The sequence below is a fragment of the Chroicocephalus ridibundus genome, chromosome Z, assembly GCF_963924245.1.
Source record: "Chroicocephalus ridibundus chromosome Z, bChrRid1.1, whole genome shotgun sequence".
NCBI lineage: Eukaryota > Metazoa > Chordata > Aves > Charadriiformes > Laridae > Chroicocephalus > Chroicocephalus ridibundus.
Window position 1 is genome coordinate 67,931,107 of NC_086316.1, and position 23,311 is coordinate 67,954,417.

Sequence of the window (23,311 nt, forward strand, 5' to 3'; positions counted from 1 at the left end):
CAATATTCACTGAAAACAGCTAGTAACTCAGACAAAGATACCATTTCTTGGATGTGTTCTATAGAAGCTGAGCATTTAACTCCTTTTATGTTTAAGAGTCACACTTTTTTCTAATATGAAAAATGAATGTGGTCTAAACTACTGTATTTTCTACTATTTCATTAGAACTCATTTTTCTATTGTATTCAACACATGCTAGGGTGCAGTAAGGAGGTGACCAACTACTGCTTAATAATTCAATGTCAGGATGCTCTTTCCCCTTCTGTTTCATTTGTGTTTCCCAAGACAAGGAGTATTTTAGTACTTCCAGAACCAAATGGGACTCTAGATTATTCAAAGGAATCCCTGTTGATCGATTTCTAACATATGCATGTACACACAGGAATACTACGTCTACAAAGACCAGAAATAGACAGATTAATTCAAATACAACATGCAGTTAAAAGTTTTCAATAACCACAGTGTTACTCTGCTAGCCTTGTAACCATCATCTCACTGAAGAGTTCAGTTTCAAACTAAATTACAAGAGGAGTAAGCCAAACAAGGATAATCGTATCCCATTTTCTGACTGTTCTTACTCTTCTTTCTGATATCCACATAAAAACCACCCATAAGGTGATGCCTGGCTTTAAAAAAAAAAAAAAAAAAAAAAAGAAAAAAGTATGATAAAGCCAACAAATCCATCAAAATATAATTTAATGACTTGTAACAATAAGATGCATATATCCGGCAGTAACACAAGAGGAGGGGTCTTTTGTAATTAAAAGCTAAGTATCAACTTCTGAAATACAGTTTAGTTACAACTTTCATGGAAATAATGGTTTTACTACGCTTAGCAACATTATTTAAGAACCAGAAAATTCTTACAATGTGTTAAATTAGTTTTACTGGGTTGTAATTAATCGTACTTAAAGTTAGGAAATATACAGCAGCAACCTAAAATAAGTGAATACAGTGCTCTACTTTTCCATGAGGTTTAACTGCTGTCTAGAGAACTTCTAATCCTGAAAGAGTTGAAAACCACATCAAAACTCTTTCTGAAGATTTTCCTTGCTAGCAGGATATAAATTTTTGCCCATTGATAGAACACCAATTATTGGATATTTTACGGCATTATGGAAACTTCTCCAAAAACTAAATCTACAAATGAAAATTTTAAAATAATATTCTAATTTTCTATTTTTTTTCCAGGCCCTACAATAATCTGGAAAAAAAAAAAAAAAAAAGATTTGTACCTCTAGAATATGCACCTACATACACGATATTGCAGGAAAATACTATTCAGTCTGACATTTAACCTAATACTTGAAAGAACTGAGTATAAAATAGTAGTTTAGATACATTAAACATACCAAAATGGAACAAAATTATTCAATGGCTGCTACTATGAGATCTCAAAATAACCCCCAGCAACTATGACATGGGCATCTTCAACTTGATGAGAACATATAATGACATTAGAAATAACCACTTCACTTACAATTAATTTACACTAAGAGAACAGAAGACTTGTATTTCAAATTACTATCACTTTAACTCAACTGGAAGTATAAACTCTCATAGCTAGACAGGGTAATGTACAACCCTAGCTTAGGAGGATGTACATTTAAATACAAAATGGAAGATAGAACAGTGTATATTTTGTGGGTTTGTCTTCACACTGTAGTTTCTTTCAGATCTATGTACCCATCACCTGAAGTCACAATAGAGAAACGTGATACTATAAATTCAGGCATTATAAAAACTCTGTTAGGATTTTAAAAAAAAAATTAAATTAAAGAACAGTGCTAGAATAATCAAACACAATACATAATTCATTTAGGGAAATGTAGGTGTATTGACTTGGTAAATCTTATTTACATAGTGACTCATGAATTCTTGTACATTAAATGAAATTTCCTGAATCCAAAGTTACGCAACTAGATTAGCAAGATAATCATGTTTGCTAAAGTACAGTATTCATTTTTTCCCTGATTTTTAAACCTAAAATTATATTACTTCTTGAATTCAGAAAATCATTTTTAAAAGAACTTTTTTTATCTGTGAGTAGATTCTTATTGCTGCATCTATATTACAGAGCACGAGGGGAAAAAAAGCCCTAGAGTTGTTAAGGTAGGCGTGGTTTTTTTCCAATAGCCTGCTAAACTTCTGCTGCTTCAACTTGCAGTTATCATTACAATGTTCAATTTATAAATACAAATTCCAAATATTTCTTAAGTAGTTAATATAGCTTCAGGGATACAAGAAAACAGATACAATATGAACTATCTAGTACATATGATGGGAATTTTTTTCCGTGAAGATTCAAAAGCGATATGAAAACCAATGAAAAGCATGCTTCTGCTGTGACGCATTTACCCCCAGAAGTCTTACAAAAATTATACTATCGAATAATGTAAACATAAGTGTCAGGTTGCATCTAGAGTAACAGACCACACATTATGGAAGAACTTACAAGAAAAGATTGCCAAATTTCTGATCTGCTACTGATTAGCAGAAGAATGTTATGCATTTGTTCCTAGTTGTAATCTAACCTTCATGCATATTCAAAAGCTAGAGTATATGTGCATAGTAACAATAATTTTGCATGATGCTTCTTTACACAGTTTCTTTAGTAATATGGGTCCTAACGAAGATAATTTAATTTCAGGAAGCTGGTGAATTCTGTATAGTTTCACTACACAGAAGATACACCCAGATTTCAAAAAGAACAAACTTGTTACAAATTACAGATGATACTTGTCCTTGGCCATAATACAATAATAATAAACAAGGTACGCATCATTTGATATTGCTTAACACTTTGAATGCCTTCACATACTTATGTTTTACCAATGTTCCCCTTTTAAAAATGTATGAAGGACTATTGCTTTGTAGTTCACATTTATACAGCTTTCCTAGAAGAACGTAGAATACCATACTGAATGCCTATTGTGCAGAAATAACCCTGAAGGCTGTATCATAGCAGTATGCAGTAGAAAACCCTTACCAATTTTTCATCAACTGTGATGAGTTGCGTGTCTCGAGTTTGGTCCTGTGCCAGCCGCCATGTGGAAGTGCTCAGTGACCTGCGGTGCAAGACTTGAAGTTAAAAAATGATTCATGCAATGAGAAAATAGAGGCAGACAAATCTTACATAAACAAGTTACTTTAACAATATCCGTCTTGTAAAAAAAATTGAAGAGGGAGAGATGAGGGCACAAAAATCCTTTTTCTCCCCAATTAGTTCTGTCTGCTGAGTTTTTGGCAGACTCCCACTTAGCAGTTCACAACAGGCTGCACTTTATGTCAGCCTACAGGCTCTCTGTCACAGAGAGACTGCCAGTGGCAAGGACTGTACTGCTCTATATGAATGTACAGTAGCTGGTTTGTCACGAACAGACAGAAAAATACAAGGCTGCTGCAAGCATTCTGGAACTCTGATCCTGAAAACGATGGCATCAGAGGAAAAAAATCCTAAGTCTATTTGTAATGGTAAAGCTCCAGCTCTGCACTTTTAACAACAGACTATTAACAAATTTAAAAAACAAAAAAATGAAAAAACAAAAACCTAAACTAAACCCAACCAAAACCCAACCAAAACCCAAAAACCAACAAAACAAACCCTCAGCTGATAATTCAAACAAAATTTTCTGATTTTGACTGGGCAAAGCTCACAACTACTTTGTTTCATTTCTAAATCAGTATGGGTCAGCTTATGCATTTCCAAGAAATATGATTAATCCTCTTGCATAGTTACTAAACCTGTAAGGTACAGATGGAAACACAGAACCCAATTCCACATCACTGAGTTAAGAAGTAAAATTTGTCCTTAATTTGCATTATGTCATTAATGTCAGGATTGGGCCCTTTGAGTACAAATCATCTTTTGGCAAAATAATGCAACAGCAAGTGAAACAAGCCAAAAAGCCCATTTCTCTGAGCTAATAGTGTGCTTCACACTTAATTAAGGTCATTTTAAACAAGTGAGGCACAAAAATGCAAGAGTATAGACAACTGAACAGTAAGAGGGACTAAGCCACTTTCAACTGTTCTTCAGAACATTACCTAATTTGGGAAGCCAGACATACTTGCAGATGCAAATGAACTTTGAGATTTTGCCTATGGGATACTTAAAACCGTACTTCTAGTAATTTAACACTATTGGTAATGTTTACTTAATTTTTGAGGAAACCATCCATTAGTGCCTTTAAAACACCACAGCTTTTAAAGCAAATTCCAAGACTTTCGGAAAATCTACAATACTATCCAAACTAAACTCTCCCTACATAAGTTACAACTGTTAAATAGTCAATAACATGAAAGGTGTCTCAGGACCAGATAACTCACACACAATCATTCAAAACCCGTAGAATTAAAAGAGTGTATTTTCTTCCACATTCAACTAGGCAATGGAAACATGGAAGACTTAACTGGGGGAATAGCCTCCTAAACACTTGCGTCTACTATGTCGTCTAATTTTAAACCCCTCCCTGATTTTTGTCAATTCTGGTGTGAATGTATTTGAAGATATGAACTTGATCATTTAATTAATATAGCTGCACTGGATTTAACACATTAACTAAGAAAGCATTCAATTTTCAGAAAATATTAGCATGGTAAAGTTTTTAGAAGGTAAAATCTACACCAGAAAGGAATTTGAAATTAGTGACTATAAAGAAAGCCACAAGAATCTTATAAAACTAAGCAACTGGAACAAAGTTCAGTTCCACAAGTCTATACTTCTAACACAAATTACACTCTACTAAACTACCTTCCATTTGCCAATAACAACTTCAAAAAAGCTCCACATCATGAAAAACAAACTCAAAGCACAACGTTTATAGAATCACCCAACTCTGTGACATGGACAGACATACGTATTCCTATTTAAAATGACAAAATCTGTCTGGAAGGGTACTTTGAAGAACAAGATGAAGTTTTACTGTCATTTTTTAATTTGTACATGTTAAACAATATGTCATAAAAACAGAATAGACAGATACTGCAGCATGCTACAAGAAATGGCTCTTAGATGGTCCTTATTCAAAACCAAACCAAGAGAGAAGCTATCCTAAAGGTCTTCAGAACAGCAGCATTACACTTTAGTTCCAGTGGCAAGTCACTGAACCAAACAATTTCCAGCCTTAAACAAGGCAAAAGCATTGTAATAGGAAAGTTAGTTTCTCCCTCTCTCCAGGAATTTTAGTGTCAAAGTAGTATTCTGCAGGTGTTCTAGAACTTCATGTGGTACGCTGTTCACTACACTACCTTATATATGGCCAAAGAAAAACCATGGGATTATGCAATCAAATTGGTCCTTTCTGGACCTTTCTAAACTATTAATCAAGAAGTTCTCTGAACCTTGATTTGTGGAGAGGTCTGATGAATGTATAAAGATTTGAGTATGCCAGGATATAAGTAATAAGGCTGATTAGAATCCCACTTTTTCTTGTAATATAAATGCAATTTGGAACAAATTTGATTTGGTTGGGGGTTTCTTGTGTGTTTTGGTTTGTTTTTTTAAATTTGGAAAAGCATTAACCAGCTTTGAAGAGTATAAATGCCATTCCCTTCCAAAATGATTTCCACTCAGCATTATGTCATTTGACATCATTTTTACTCAGAAGATTGCTCATTTTGGAAATTTAAACCTTTTATTCTGCCCTCAACAGTAAAGTAATTCTCACAAAATTCCCAATTAAGACTTGCCTCTGCCCACACCCATCTTGAACTTTAGGTAGCTTTTGTGATGGATAAACTTGCAGAAGTATAAAACATACTTTTTCAAGTTCCATTCTCACAAGGTTCTCCTCCTTTCTTCTACTACTGACCTCCAGAAAGGTAATCTGCTGTCTGCCTTTCTCTTTGTAAGCAATATTGGTCCACATTATCCTGTTTTGCCTTATTTTGACTGCTTATGCATTTTTTTCCCTGTGAAACATCTTGGGATTAGGCCTTAAGAGCAGGAAGTTCCATTTCTTACCTTGTTCTAAGACAACCGAACTCCGATTTAAAATTATTGTACACAGAATACTTTAATAATAAATAGACCAGTAATATAACTCTAAAGTTCAGAAGCTATACAGAAAGTTTTACACATAATAGCTAGCAACAATAAACCCTGCTATCTTCTAGGCTCATTAATGTCCCATTCAGAACACAGATCAGGCAAACATCCTTCACAGTTGCTATCTAATTAAAGTGTGATGAGACTCCAGGCTGGCCACAGCTCCACTTGAACATTTGTCCTGCCTGAAAATTTTTCTTATAGTGAGCTCCCTAGTGATGAACACATAAGGTTTTAAATGTAAAAGCCCGAGTTTATTAGAACAGTTAGCCTTTAAAAAAAAAACCTTTCAAAATTACATGAAGTAAAATTAAGGTTTATTAATAAAGTCACCCATGTCCTTTATGATCTTGCAGATACCTTCCCATAGTATCCCACATATAATGTTTGTGGCTAATCCAATCTGCAGCTTTTTGGATTACAACCAACCCTTCACAAGGTCTTCTAGTCCCTAAAAAGTTTTTCTTTCATCAAGGCCTGGCTGTACGGCTAGTGAAGATGCCACACTTAGTCCACAGGGACTCAGATAGCAAAATTCTCCTCTTGCTGAAGTTTGTCTTTCTGGGCCTCTTCCTTCAGATGCATCTGGCATCCTGTTCCCCAAGTATATTCCCTCTCTCAAATCTCCTCTTAATGGAAGATTCTTTGTTCTCTACATGTTAGTCTGTCACACAAATACAGAGGGGTGTTTGTGTTTCCACAAACATGGAGAACTTGGCATCAACATACAGCAACTCCTTTGGCTACAGAGACCACCGCTCAAATTGTCATTTGGCTTGCAATTATGAAAGTGATATCTCCCTCCCCCTCCCCATGTCATTGTCTTGGGCATTTAAATTCCTTAAACTTGATCTATGATCCCGTATCCTCATTTTACGCTATTATCATTTAATATTTTCTATCCTTTATTATAATTTCATTATACTCATTTCTACAATTCACTTAAAATGTAGCTTTGTATAATACAATTCTGTCTTTACCATCAATCTGATCATGGTCCAGCTTCAGCATGACTTCTGCTTTAATATCTGCTATAAAACAATATACCTTAATGATATTTCTGCGTTTTAGTGTTAGGAATTTAAAAAGATGTTAAGGTCACTTTTTCTTCCATAGTGCACAGTTCTTCAGAAAAGAATTATAGATCTAAACATTGTATCTAGACTAGATTATGGCTACAATTTTATTTTAGAGTCTCAGTCTTTTATATTGTGTAAAGAAACAAGAGTAGAAATTTGGCAAAGACTACACTTATTAATAATTACTTGTAAATTATTTTAATGTAAATTAATTACTTGTCTTCTTATTAATTACTTGTAAAAATACTCTTATATTAGCTCAGTAACACAGAATGAATTAATAATGGCTACTAGTGAAAACGTGAATTTGTAAAGTGCAAAAATTTCTAAAGGTATCGCATATCCTGGAAAAACAAATGCTGTGGTCATCTAACAACATGTCTTCCAGCAGAAGCATGTACTCCCCTTCCACTGTCATCTGCTGTTCCCGTAAAGCACAAACGGGTTCCAGATCTCTGCTACACAAATGGAGGAGTCCATTAAGAAGCCACTGGAAGTTCTCCAGTCTTCATTACTATATTCACACCAGTATCAGGTCTCTCGACCATCTTATCCCACTGTTGGATAAGGATGTAGCAGAGTTCCTTGTTTCAGGGGCCATACTTCTGTCTCCTCTTCCCTTTTTACACTAGAGGCCCTAGCTCTGTTGATGTCCTTAACAAGTTCTGTTGAACCAGAGAAACTAAATAGCAAAAAAAAAAAAATGGACAGCAAAAGTCTTTTGTGATATCAGGATGATGGATTCTAAGGCATCTGACTCGAACATTTATCTTGGTAGTTTTGGGTATCTGTATTCAATCTCTAAAATTCAACAAATCCGAACTTCTTGAATAGCTGCTAAATAACCTATGCTTCTGTTTTTTAACTGTATAAATGGAAAGATAAATGGAAGCCTTACAGAAGACAATGCTTGCCACAGTGCCTCTGGAAATGTCCCGAAGAATCCCCCAGAAGCCTAGTGGAAGGAGAGGAGCAGCCATATTTACAAGGCACGAATTTGCCTTCCATGAAGAGCAATGCTGTGACCGGCATGTTACACAGCACCCTGATGCGAAAACTTGCATTTACCTGACCTAATTCAGTAGCTGAGACTTAACTCATTGCACAAAAAAAAGCTCCTTAACCTCTGTACGCAACACATCTAACTGTTTGATCCATTAGCACCCCCTTTTGGTCAACTGTTGGGAGATATGTTAAAGAAAGCCAGATATCACAGCACAGGTAATCAGATCAAAACAGATAAAGATGGAATGAAGTCTTGAAGAAAAACTCATGTGCCTCTTGAAAAATAAAGGCAATCATTAAGAAGTAAGTCTAAATGGTATTTTAAGTACTCTGATACTGAATGCCAGGGCACCAGTAGGTGTGAATATACATATATGCAGAAGCCAAAGCCGTGAAGAACCATTCAATACATTGAACAGATAACTAATTCTTAGAAAAACAACCATTTTAATGTTATGGCATTTATCAGGAATAATATAAGCTTCACAGCATACAGCCACCAGAAAGACATTAAATTCTGAACAAAAAGAACATGGAAACACTGCCAGCTCAGAACTTGCACAGCATTCAACCTAGTCACACACTACAATTAAGTAGACTAAAACCAAATTAGTATAATGTTCTCTCATATAAAATAGACGGTAATGATTGCCTGTTACACGATGTCAAATACTGTACAGATCACAGTATTCAGCTTCAATATAATCCATTTTTATAAAGACAGATTGTGAAGCTGTACTTGTGAGAGATGAACTTAAATAGAGTGGGATAATACTTCCTTGGTATTAGACTCATTATTGTCATTAACGCGATAAAGACTTTAACAGAGTCAATGGTATTTTATTTTACCAGGATAGAATTTACTATTCTTATTACATCCCAACATAAACAAAATATGGAATATAATGCCAAACACTGCCTGTGGAGACCATGTAGTTTTATTTTGTAGTATGAACTGCATGAGTAACTTTGGGGTTTGGAGGAAAAGCAAGTTCCCTATTTATAAATAGTTACATTCTCAGACAATATTGGCACATCATAATTTTTCCTTTGCTTACAAAATGTTATTAACTTATAAACACAGTAAATTATTTTCTGAATGGATGAAAGGAATACCAATTTATTTAATCTAAACTACTGGAATTTCTGTAATAAGTGGCAATGACGATCAAAACTGAAATAGAAATGTGCGAACCTCATGAAGTTCAACAAGGCCAAGTGCAAGGTGCTACACACAGGTCAGGGCAATCCCAAGCACAATACAGGCTGAGTGGAGAATAGACTGAGAGCTGCCCTGAGGAGAAGGACTTGGAGGTGCTGACGGATGAGAAGCTCAACATGAGCCAGCAATGTGTGCTTGCAGCCCAGAAAGCCAACCGCATTCTGGGCTGCATCAAAAGAAGCGTGGCCAGCAGGTCGAGGGAGGTGATTCTGCCCCTCTGCTCTGCTCTCGCAAGACCCCACCTGGAGTATTGCATCCGGCTCTGGAACCCCCAACATAAGAAGGACATGGACCGGTTGGAACGGGTCTCCAGGAGGGCCACAAAGATGATCAGAGGGCTGGAGAACCTATGCTATGAGGACAGGCTGAGAGAGTTGAGGTTGTTCAGCCTGGAGAAGAGAAGGCTCCAGGGAGACCTCATAGCAGCCTTCCAGTATCTGAAGGGGGGCCTACAAGAAAGCTGGAGAGGGACCTTTTACAAGGGCATGTAGTGACAGGACAAGAGGTAATGGCTTCAAACTGAAAGAGTTTAGACATCAAGAAGAAATTTTTCACTCTGAGGGTGGTGAAGTACTGGAGAAGGCTGCCCAGGAAAGCTGGGAATGCCCCATCCCTGGAAGTGTTCAAGACCAGGCTGGACGAGGATCTGAGCAACCTGGTCTATGGAAGGTGTCCCTGCCCACGGCACAGGCATTGGAACTAAATGATCTTTAAGGTCCCTTACAATCTAAACCATTCTATGAGTCTATGAAATACATAAACATTGCTTCTACTTGCTAAAAAGTTCATATGCAAAATGTATATATTTTTTTTTCCATGTGTGTGTTTGGAAAACAGGGCTTTTCTGTTAGGCAAATCTGCATTATGAAAAGAAGCTATGGTCGTATAAATATACTGAATAAACAGGGAAATAACTTTAAGCATTTGACTTGTAGCTTGTAACTTAGTGTTCATCTTCAAAACTAAATATTAAGTTCACCTCCCTTTAGAAATATTAAATGAGTTAAATTTTCAAGTAGTAAATACTTTGTTAAGTAGAAAACAATCAAATTCTAGGTTTTTTTAGGTTCTACTTTAATTATCCCACAGATAGGGAAATGCAATTGATGTATCTACAGACAACCAAGATACCAGCTGAACCAGAGCGCTATGCAAACACAGCTGTAGACCTTCCAGAACTGCTGCAGGACCAGAGTGCTATAGCCATTCCTGGCACTCCCATTAAGTCCTCAAGACAAAAGTCAGCTCTGTTAAAAGATGGCTTGAGTTGCCCACCATCAGTTTCCCACATTTAAAGAGTGCTCTCAGGGTCAACAAGGAATGAGGAAGGTTAGCTCTGACCTAGTGCCAAGCCTGCACTGCCCTTGACTCAAACAGGCCCATTTGAGCTATTCTCTAGCCAGCTAATTGAGCTGACACTACTCACATAAGTAGTGAGTAAGTAAGGCACATAAGAAAGATCAGCACAACCCTTCAGAAGGCTCCGAAACAGCCAGACAGTAAGCACAGGCATGCTCAACTTTCTCCTGCAGAGGTACACGGGTGTCTCCACCATGCTTCTGACTGCTATGCTTTACAGGAGCATTAATTAGGTGGGTGCATGCATGACTTAAGCACACACACAATGAAAACAGCTTGAGCTGAGGAATAGCTCAGGCAAAAATCCAGAGCTAGCCTGCATTCAAGTCAGCACACTAACAAGTGAGGGCTGCACATCCTGAAACAGTTCTCTACAAATCCCAGGCTGATACCAGACTGTTTCCCGATCTTCTTGGACATAAACTCAGTCATTATTTGCAGCTAAACTTCAGAAACAAAGTCATGCTAGTGCTTCTAGACCCCCATATGCATGTAGTTCAAAAGTATGCCAGTGGCCTCTCCGGGACTGCAGCAAATAGACCAACATATTAAGAATAAAGTGACCCAAAATTATTTAAGTATTTTTTTAGTAGAAATCATAAAACTCATTATGAAAGGAGATCTGGTATACTGCTTTTACAGCCATAGAATACATAATTTATAAAACATCCAACTGCTGTCAGGTGACAGAAGCTCTGAACTACTGCCACCTGTACAGTTGCTGATCAGCAGTTCCATTACACAATACTTTCCAAACCTGAAGACCTAATCTTAGAAATTAACCTCAGATCACAATCTGAGAACAGTAGGTACACCATGGACCAGTGGAAACCTCTTGTAAGCAAGTCCGCCAAAAGGCAAATAATACTAGAAAAGCTGCAGAGCCCATATCAACTATCAACTGAATTTCACGTTATCTAGTTAGAAAGTCTAACAAAAAGGAAAAGGTAAAAGTTATGTAGGGAGTAAAGACAAAATACACAGGTGACATATTTGCTCTGTTTGTGCTTTCTAAATGTCAAACTTCTCCCCACACATACACATTCAGGCATTCATACAACTAGACAATAACTAAAAACTGTGCTCCCTTTATAGTAAGAACAACAGAAGTCAAAGGGTTCAATTCCAAAACTGTGAGGAATGAAACTAACGTTCCACAACCCACCTCTGTCTTAGGGAAGTTTACGCATTTTGAACAAGAGCCTTTGAATCATGTAAAATTAAACAAAAAATGAGTAAAGATTCCTCTGTCTTTGCAAACTGGTTTATGGCATAGTACGGTCCTGTATTTCATCCCTATACTTTCCTCTTGATTTTGCCTTTCTGTTTGAGTGCACTTAGAGGCTTAAGTAACACTTACTCCAATAATCTAAGGCAACATCAGGGTCTGTAAAACATCGCATATAAATAAAGGCAACTTCTTTCTTATTTAATGCCCTCAAACATTTGAACTGTAAACTACTGAACTAAGCTATAGTACAAAAAAGAATCCTTTGAAGTGTTACTGTAAAACTACATCTTGGTTTATAATGGTTCATGAAAGTCAGTGAAGCGACTTGGCTAGTAAGCCTCAGCTGTTGGGCAGCTATGAAAAAATGTATTTAAGAGATATCTATTTATTTATGTTTGTAGTACTTCATAAAAGACACAGACAACCAAATGCCTAACAAATGGAATGTGACACACAGAAGCAGGTCACTTTTCAGAACTTTATGCTCTTATTCTACATGAAAATGGGATAACCTAGCTGATACTATGGTGTATGAATTTATTTCACCCTTGCTTTGTCAATTTAGCCTTGTCTCAGACACCTTACTCATCAATTTCCTTCCTGACACCAAGCTTTTATCCTCAAGTCCTCTCTGAACTGTTGCCATTCTACAGTTATCAGGTACCCTAAGTACTCTCCATTATATCACACACCTTAACCAAAGGACAACCTATTTTTCACCTCTTCTGCCTGTCCATATCGTTCCCTTGTTGACGTTATTTCCAACTTCCTTTTCACATACCTCTGAATGGAACAACTCCCATGTTATTTCAATGTATCTTTGCCTACTGAGTTACTTGCAGAGAAGGTACACCGATGGTTCTACCTTACGTGCAAGAATATAATTTGAGTTTTCAAGTCAGCTTGTCCTCTAATATTAACAGTCTGAAGACAACCTCTGTTCAGAGCATACATCAGGACCCTAAGGGCACTAAAAGGTCTTAATGGCTGTGACCAGCCTCACTTAGGGTCTCCATCAACTGCCCCTGCCAGTGGCCCTGGAGCTCCATTTAAGATCAGCTCTGGGTCTTCAGCCCTTGCCTGAGCGACATCATTAAGCGTACCCACCTCCAGCCCTGGGCCTGGCTCCTGTCTCTGTGCCTGGCTAGACCCCTCGCCCAAGCGGCAGTATCACTGCAGTCCTGTTCAGACACTGTTGCCTGGCTGGACTTCAGACACACATTGCAGCTTATCTCCAAACCTGTCTCTGGTTCCTTTTGCTTCTGATTGGACGCCCTGGACAGATCTTGAACTAGCTCATGACTTCGCCATGTCTGGGACTGTTAATGGACCCTATTACCAGCACCCAGGTCTCCTCAAGTACAGATGCTGTGGGACTGTGCCCTGGTCAGCGAGGGCAATGTCACTGTTGGGATCACCTTCAGCTTCCAGCTTGACCTACCTTCAGGAGCAGCCAGCTCTTGCTGCTCCCTGACATTTTGCTAGTCAGTAATTCCTACCAAATTCATTTTTTTCCAGTGTATGCAATATATTTGCACTTGTTATTCAGCCTCATTACTTTGCAACCAAAGCACAGGACTTAATTTTTATGTAGTCTCTCTACAATGACCAATTTTAAAACTTACCTATTTTTGAAAAGATACTAACCACATAGGTTGTTTGTTGTGGGTACCAATGCTATTAATTAGCTTCTACAATAGACATCTGTCTTTAGTTTAAAACAAATGGTTGGCTGCAATGTAAGCAACCCCTGCAAGTGTCTCCAGCAGAAGTTTTAAAAAAATTACCACATCGGAACTTTTAACTGCTACTCTACATGCAAGCGCAACTAACAGTTACATGGCACTAGTTTAGAAAAAAAAAAAAAAAAGTCCTTTCTTCTAGAGAGTTCTGTATCAGCATCTGCAGTCTTAGGACAACATTTCTTCAACTGATGAAGGATAAAGTATTGTGTGTTACAAGGAGAATATAAGGAAAATGACAAGCTACTTAAATGAAGTCCACTTTAAAAGAAAGCTTCAGTGCCCTGTTGTTCCACAATTATCCTACTTCATTTTCTTTCAATTTGCCACTATTTATTAGTGTAAACACACCTTACAAGCATTTTCAGAGAACTCACCTTTGAGAATAAAAATAACCACATCAGCTACCCTATTTGTGTGTTCTCTCGTACTCATACAGGGACTCCTCCACTGGAACTGCTCTTTCCCTTTGCTAGTCTCTTTTCATATTCTGACTATCTGAGCAGCTATTTTCTCTCTGAAAGGAGACTGCTAGCCTTGCTATTGCTCACGCTTTTCTAAAGTGGAATAAACCCTTAAGGCAAAACCGGTGCTTCAAATGCAAACCTTATTCTTGAATTCCAGTTCAGACAACAACATTCAGAATATTTGTCTCTGGTGGCCACAATCAACACTGACATATGACAAAACATCACTACCGCAGAATTTCCCTTCAGATAACTTACGCAGCATATAAAAATACTCCTTGAATACATGATGGAACAGTCAAAGCTACTCCGTGAAGAGCTCTGTATTTTTTTCCTTCCTTTAAAATACAATGGTTTTACTGAAAGTAGTAAGACACAAAATATGTCTCTGGTTTTATAATGAAAGATGGTACTTCTGAACGCTAGTGACATCAGATGCAATATCCATAAAATACTTTACTTAAAACTAATGAAATACTTAGAAAAGACGAAAAAATAAACAGTTATCCTCTGCAACAAAAGTTTGGTTTGGACTTTAATACAAGTGGCATCACTGACATTTAGCACAACACTACTTCCCTATACTGATAGCAAATGATAACATCAGAAAAAGTATTTACATATAGAGTATACATTCATAAAAGGCAGGTCTTCAAACATTTTATATAAAATACATCAAATCTGATTTTTAAAAAAATAACGAATAGAAGCTGTTTATGAAACTGTTCGTGGAGTGCTAACCCTCCAAGAATAAGCAGATGCAAGAATTGTTTGCCCACACACATTCTGGAGCTGCCTACAGTCTGTCTAGTTGAGTTAATTTGCTTCCTCAACATCAGTCACAGGTCAAGGGAAGATTAAGACAGACAGAAATTACTGCAGCTAGAAAGTGGCTTGTTAACAAAATGGTATCTAAACATATCGTTATGCTGCCAGGAGAGAACAACTGCACTTTGAAACTCAGACAGAAATATGCCATTCACTTCTTAGGAAACAGGGAAATACGCATTATAAAAAAGGTAACGTTAACTGTTCAGCTTGCCTTCTGCTAGTTTAACAATGTCTTTTATTAGAAACAATAAAGGGTGTGATCTTAAAACAGTTTGGAGGTATACTCTGTAACACACTCAGAATCAAATTCTTACAAAATAATTTAAAAAGCTTATCAAAATCCACTGTATTGTCATGCGAACTAAAACACGTACATATGTACAAGCATAAAACATATTAAACACTAAGCTTTTAAGGATTATACAAATTTATTGAAACTATTAGTATAAAAGAAGATTTTTTTCTAAACTTGGGGTTCTTTTAAACTATGTGAGTAGATTCAAGCTTCCTTCCTAAGTATATTGACCATACTAAGTATTATGATTGCCCACAGAATAAGTTATACAAAGATGTCCGTAAAAGCAACATTCAAAATTGAGAACGCAGATGAAAGTTAAAAATATCAACCATATTAACTGTAATTAGTGTTTCCATCCTCACTATTGATCAACATGTTTTTAACAATAGGTGAAATTTCCCACAGTGCCACAGGGAAGACCAATTACATTGGTCTAATACACTGAAGGCTATACATTGGTCTGATATTTCCTACTGTTGATCTGATTTGCATTTATTTCCTTCCACCCCCCAAAAAAAAAGGATCAGATATTGATTTTGCTTGTATCTAGTTGTGAGTGAAAGGCGAAAGCAGCATGTCATTGATATCAAATTCTCAAGTTACTTGGCGTTCTGGAACTTAACTTCTGAATCTCACTGGTGCATTTTGATAGTGGCTGCTTTAGTAAAGAATAGCTTTGAAAGTGACAGTTCCTATCAGTCAGAAATACAACCCAACGCACCTGTCTCCTGGGTTTTTCCAATCATATATAAATATTGCATCAAGTTGAGATGTATAATGGAATAACAAGGTTAATTGAGTCATAATGCTCAAACCTACATTAAGGCAACATCAAGACCATTTCTGTAATCCCAAAAGTAGTATTCTTCCAGTATGAGTTAAACCTGATGAACAGTATATATTAAACCACTGGAACTAAAGCAAGTTTTATTATTTTGTTAACATAGATTTGAAATTCTATTTATTGACAGCTGGCATTTGAATTCCCCTTCTTCATATATCCATATGACATTTAATAATCTTTCTATCAATTTATTCATTTATTTGATAAAAAAACATGCTTGAAGTAATTGTAACAAGTTCTACAAATACGCTGATATAAAGAAATAACAACAGGAAAGCCTTTTCCGTAAAAAAAAAAAAAGTTTGGGGTTATATTTTGAAAACAAAGTTAAGTGTCATTTTCAAATGCAGTGTCAGAACCTATTTAAAATTATTTAGTCCCTGGAGGAAAGTATTACGTCCTTCTGTTTTATAACACTAGTGCCAACAAACTTCACCTCTACTCTCCAAGGCTTTGGGTTTGGGGTTTTTATTCATATCTCCACTCCTCTTCAAACCCTCAAAGTAGAGAGAAAATTATTATGTTCTCAGATCTGTAGATTTAGGGAAGAAGTTATTCTAGCATGTAATAATGCTTTTTTTAAAGATCCGCCAGAGCTGCAGTTCTGAGCCCACAATAACTAGTTGCCACAGAGCTAGTAAGAAAAGCTTTTAGCTGTTCTAGTGCAGAAGCAAGTACACTGCTAATTTATTAGTGATCTTTCAACACGAACATACTTTAAATGAATGTCTGCTTGTCTCTATTAATCTTTTTCTTGCTGAGAAAGCTGTCATTCCTCCCTCTTTGGGTTCCTAGTTCCAAAAGTGAAGGAATGAAATGTAATTAAAATAAGGGTAGAATTAGACTAGACATAAGGAAGAAATTTTTTACAATCAGGGTGGTGAAACACTCGCCCGGGTCACCCAGAGAGGTGGCAGATGCCCCATCCCTGGAAACATTCAAGGTCAGGCTGGATGGGGCTCTAAACAGCCTGATCTAGTTTAAGATCTACCAGATCATCTAGTCCAACTCCTCATTGTAGAGGAGTTGGACTAGATGACTTTAAAAGGTCACTTCCAACCCAAACTATTCTATGATTCTAAGTGACTCCAAGTTATACGCCCAATAATGAACAGCAATTTAAGAAGCCTCATCAGGAACATTTTGCTGTCATAACATATGCTACTTACTTCTCCATAATTAAGTTAGAAAAACAGCCATTTCCAGAACAACGCATCTCTCCCTTGCTCCCATTCTCAAACTTTGGCTCTCCCAATCTCTTTTCTCCTTCTCTCCCTCTTACTTTCATGTCTTTCTACCCATCCTCTTCCTTAGCTAGACCAATACTGAAAGTACTTGAGCGTTATGGGAACAACATACAACTTTAAGAACAAGAATGATCTTGATCTTAGCTCACTAGGAGACAAGCTGTGCTTTAGAATAAGGCTAAACTACATGATACATGGTGTTTTTCACTTTTTCATTTCTCTAATCTGCGACAGAAGTGTTCACTTTGACAGTAACGTCCTACTGCTCTAATGTTTCATTACATCCAACATCTTCGTTCCTCCATGAGGGCTTTCCAAAGCTTCCTCGCTCCATTTTAAAGGAAACAGGGAGCACTCCTACACCCTGCTTACCATGATGCCAAACAGAGAAGGCAAAAGCAGGAAATCTAAAACACTGTTCTGGTTCACCAGAGCTTCTCTGACCTCGTAGTAAAGGAACGTATCCACAGATAACACACCAGTCTTGAGTCAGATGGTATGTTGCTGTCCTGTCAACTCTTACAGGACAGAAGCAAGTAGCGATGGATTAGCAACTTTGAGATCCTACGTGAAGTACTACAAAAAGAGTAAACTCATTCTAGTTGTCAGAAATCTCCTCTCTCCCCAAAGCATGCAAAACTGATGGGGAACAAAGGCTTTCCTTCACAAGAGCCAGACAGCAGATCATCATCAAAGGACGTGTGACTATAAATAATAACAATTGATGATGCCTTCAGTCACAGTTAATATGCAAGATTTGGCTGCTAGACCCTCTCTTATCCACAAAATCATTATTTGAAGAGTGTGGACAGAGTCAAAGGGAACGGTTTTAAATTAATTATACACTTAGATATATGGAACAACTACTTCTCCCAAACTACTGCTTCAGGCTGTCTGCAAGATCAGACGAACACTTGCTGCTGCCTGGAGTCTTGTTTTTAAACTTACACTCATTAAGCGTACAAACTGTAGTGTTTTTCATCTTTTTCTCCCCTCGCTACGTCCACTTGTCTCTCCACATCTATCACCTTGAGTCTGCTCCAAACTTCCACATCACCACAATCTTATGACCAAAAAAACTCCCTGTCATTTTACTCTGCGTTTCAGTTTACAGTTGTACTATTGTGTTGTAAGATAGTCTGATTCACTGTACTTTCTCTGATATGCATTAAAAAGAAAATAGATATTCAAGACAAAATTGTAAAATTCAGGTCATGTATACATTTTTAAAGGTCTTTTTCCCCTATGAATAACCAAAATTAAACTATGTATAAACATCATGCTCACAGTCTTTACAACAGAATTACAAGAGGAAGATAATACATTTTTAAGAACCATAACCTATCACTGAAAAGTGACAAGAACAATCCATTATCATGAAACGTAGTGACCATGTGCCCAGGTATTACACCTGCACACACAAAATACACTGCTTCCGCAACAGAAATTAGTATCTTTGTATCTTGACTGCAATACCTTGTGAAATAAAGGGACTCCCTGAAATACCGAGTGGTTTTGGAACACAGAGTTGATTTCCAGTTCAGTAGAAATTTGTTTGAAGTTTTCTTTTCCAGCTCCACCTACCCGTATTTTCTAATGCAAGGAGACACTGCAGTCTTTCCCAAGACAAATACATTTAAGAATCCCTCCTCTGCTCTCCTCCAATTCATATGAAACTTAAAGAAATGTAACTGTATTATTTAAATTATACCCCTTACTCAAATTTTGGCTGCAGATAACTAAAAGGTAATATTTGAAGTAATTAGGTGAGACATCCAAACAGGTTTCCTCCTGAAGAGGTCAAACCCAGAAGACCATGTTCAACGTAACTTCAGGCTCCTGAAACCTTGACAGATCTTACATCATGAAAGCTTCAAAACTGTGATCTAAGCAAAGGAGGCACTTCCACTTTCTAGATCAGCTCAAGCCATCTGCTGATGGGCTATTAGGCTCATCACCAGACAGAATAATGACAGACTCAGTAACCACTGCTTCAGTGATTTAAACTAGGCACGAAGAACTTCATAAAGATATGAGATAATGATATATGTTACTGCATGTTCTCTTAACTTCAGACCAAACACTTACTTACTTGCATTACCAGTAAAGAGTTCAGAATCATCAAGCAGCTTGGGCATGCATATTTTGAAGGGCTTAAACACGTACTGATAAATTCAACCTTTGTGTTAGAGGGTGTCATAATATTTGTAAGAACCAAATGCAACTCATGGAAATCAGAATAGAATCTCTACTGTGACTATTGGAAAGTGATCTTGGGAATTGTTTACAAAATCAGAGGGCAGCTTTATTATTCTGTAATTGAACTTCTAAAACCTGGAAAACGATAAAAAGTTTCATATGCAAAAATCTACAAAAAACACTGCAAATAAAACTGCTGCTTGAAGGTTTTAGCTTTAATCCTACAGTGCTCAAATAATAAGCTGTATTACTCCCATAACCTGACTTAGGTAAATAACATGAAATTGTAATTTAACCAAGCTGTACCAAACTTGACCACACCTTACTCTGAGTAAACAAAAGTGTTGTGCTGAAGTGATGGAAGAATCATTCAAATGCCCTCACAGTTGACAATTCCAGCATCTTCTTCAGTGATCTCCTAAGAACAGTGTTAGCTTTTATTATTAGTAATCTAACACCTATATTTACTTTAAAACACCCATCTAGCACATTGGTATAGTACACTCTTTCTACAGATTGACAAATACACAGATTACTCCAAAAATAATTTTAGACAGACAAAGACTTTAAATATACTCTGAATTTGTTGTAACAAATAAGCTACTTGGACCAAACTGTATCTGTCAAAATACTTTTCTGAAAGGAAACCAGTATTGCAGGATCTATATATCCAATTACAAGATATGCTGCAAGATACCGCTTCTCAAAAAGTAGGTTTATGGATAGTTGCTGATTAATATAACTGGAAAATAAGCTTAAGGGGTTTGCATTATAAGACCATTCACAATTCTATGACGTAAGAAAGTTCCTTTACCCTTTTTTTACAAAATGAGATGTGATATACTGAAGCTAGAAACGGCACTTGTATACTGCCAAGCTTTGAGGCATCTACCCGTCTACTGAAATTTATGATATTGGAGTCATCTAGATTTCTGGCAAAATACAAAGGATTACATATAAAGAAAGGCATCCACATAAGAAAATAAACCAAACAGCTGCTTTCAAGAAGCAACAGAAAGTGCAGAAGCAAAAGATACACCTTCTCCCATCTCCCTCTATCTAATTTTATTATCTCACTATGAGCTGCAGGAAGACACCTTGAATTTAAAATTTAGAATCCTGAATCCTTTCCCATAATAATGTACCTTGATTCTCCCTTCCAAGCAGGGACACTGCAGAGGCTGCTTAACAATATTTTTCATATAAAACAGTAACTGAGAAGAGGAAGGATGTAAGTTTCAGTGCCTACTACATCAAGGAAATAATTAATTACTTTACAAAAACTATGCAATGAATAACAGCCTTAACTGTCCCTTCATACTGCCAAAGCTATCTTATTCTGAAACATCTTTTCCTTGTTCCAACGAAAATTTTATTCTCACTCTTCCAATATACAATAATTGCAAAGATGAGGAGAACTTTACATAAGTGAGACTCATAGTGTTCTTACCTGCCTCTTCTCCAAGAAACTTGCAGACTTATGATCAGGCCACTCTCCTACAGAATGTGAAGCCTAAGTTCCAGTCGCCCTCAGGCAAATATCTTCAACCTCCCTCTTACTGAAAATATTAAGGGACGCTAATTTTTCGGTCTCCCTCTGTGGCAGGGAAGGAACTTAAGGCACTATTTCAAGAAGAAATTACCTTGAAAAAATGCCAACTTAAGAGTCCCTACCTCATGTTTCCATGCTGTTCATTCCCATCCCGCCACATCCTACTATTTGTTCTGGAATAACTGCTTAAAAGGTAGATTGTTAAAACTTTAAAACAAACAACCAACATTATTTTTAACCTCGATCAGTTGACTGATCCAATTTACCACATGGCGCAGATAACAAACAGTTCTGTCAACCACAGAGGACTAAAAGAAGAGCAGAAATCAGCTGCCAAACAAACAGTCAGTTTCTGCATTACCATAGAGGAATTCCTAAATTCATATTCACAGATTCCTAAGCCTACTCTTCAGCTCTGTAAAACAGATACCATTTTAAGAGAGAGGAAGCAGCAGTAACCAATGGGACAGTCAGAGCGCAAAAAGTGGAAAAAAGTAATATGGCTGCAGTCCTTCCTTCTCTCTGTATGTGTATATATATAGCTTTCTGTATGTATTTATAAATATATATATATGTATATGTATTAAAACCCCACAGATTTTTAAAAATTACTGAAACTATCTTGTATATATGTTTATATGTGAAGATTTAAGTAGCATGGAAAAGGAAACACTTCAAATCATAGTTAATGACACTGAACAGTATTTTTTTTCTCCTGACTAGAAAAGAGTCTTACAAAAACCTAAGTCCCGTGACATGCACAAAGGTAAACACATGCACGCATCTTCAACTAGAGGTTCAACACATAGGTTCAACTGTACTTTCAATACAGGTCTCTACATTAAAGAAACAAATAGCAAAGTGCCACCAAAAATTATAAAGCCATTTCCAGCATTATTTCGAGGAATGAGTGACAGAGCAGCTACACAACCCCTGAAAAATGTAACATATCTTGGGGAGGGGAGAGAGAGGATAAGCTGCAGGCTACACAATAGGGCAAAGGAGTGCAAACCTCTGGGAACACCGTGCTGGCGGGGGAAGGAGCCATCGCCCTCCCCACGGCGGGGCTCCTCTGCCGTTCCGACCAGCTCCCGACCTCCGGGCGCCTCAAGGACACCGAGCCGGCGGTCACAGCGAGGAACACAGCAAGGGCGGACACGGACATACACCCTCTGACCCGGAGAAAGGCCCCGGCCAGGCTCCCGCTGCCAGCCCGGCCGCCCCCCACTCGCGGCGGGGTCCTGCGCGGCCCCTCCCGGCCTAGCGCCCGAGGCGGCCGCGGCGAAGCGCTAGGCCCGGGTCAGACTCGGCAGCGCGTCCGCCCCTGCGGGCCACCGCCAGCGGCGGGCCCCGGGCTGCGGCAGTGCCGGCCGACGGAGCGCCCCGCGGTGCCCGTTACCTGGCCGGAGACAGGCGGGCCGCGGCGGCGCCGCTCCTGGCGACAAGGTGCCTCAGAGCCGCTGACATTGAGAGAGCCGCCGCCATGACGCTCGCTACAGCTCGCTGGGAGACGGCGGCGTCGCAGGGCCAAACCTCCTCCGCCCAGACAGGAAACGCGAAGGCGAGAGCGGAAAGAGGGAGCGGGCGGGGCGGGCAGGGAGGCGGACGGGGTGTGATGGAGGGAGGGCTGGGGAAGGGGAGAAGGCACGGGGTGGGGGCTGCCGGCACCCGGTCGCCAGGCCTGATTCCCCGTGGAGGAACCTTGTCCGCGTTTGGGGCGCTGGCGTCCCTTGCCCCCAGTTACGTGTTCGGCCCAGAAACGTCGTCTAGCAGCTTGGGTCTGTCGCCATCTTCTCGATGGCGGGGAACGAGCCCCCGGCAGGGATGGTGCAGGCCTCCGGGCCCTGTGTGTGTCTCCCGGGCGGGCCAGCGAGGCAGGGCGGCTTCCGGCCTCCCGTGTCCCCAGCGCTTGCGTCCCTCCTGCTCCAGTACAGGAGCTGGGGAACGGGTGGTTTTGGCCTCCTTCTTTTCCCATTACAATTTGCAGACAAAACGGTGCAAAGACATCAACACTTCGATACATCTTGCACCTTTTTTTTAACGTATTTCTTAGTTTTGCTACCTAAAATGGATCCATATTCTTGGTTCAGTAAGACTAGCTTGTCTTTAACATACCATGGTACTTTCAGGAGTTCTGTTTTTAAACCGATTGCAGCCTTATTTCCTATATTCAAGCAAGGAAGACT

General features: G+C 38.3%; 1 protein-coding gene across 1 annotated transcript in view; it reads right to left on the minus strand.

The window, feature by feature from the left end:
• Positions 1-22,686, minus strand: part of NDUFS4 (NADH:ubiquinone oxidoreductase subunit S4) — a 46,945-nt gene extending 24,259 nt beyond the window's left edge. The window contains exons 1-2 of the mRNA XM_063320358.1: positions 22,525-22,686; positions 2,990-3,068 (exon numbers count right to left, since the gene is read on the minus strand). Coding sequence (XP_063176428.1) covers positions 2,990-3,068; positions 22,525-22,610 — 165 coding nt within the window. The 5' untranslated portion in view covers positions 22,611-22,686. The remainder of the gene's footprint in view (positions 1-2,989; positions 3,069-22,524) is intronic.
• Between the last annotated feature and the right edge of the window lie 625 nt (positions 22,687-23,311).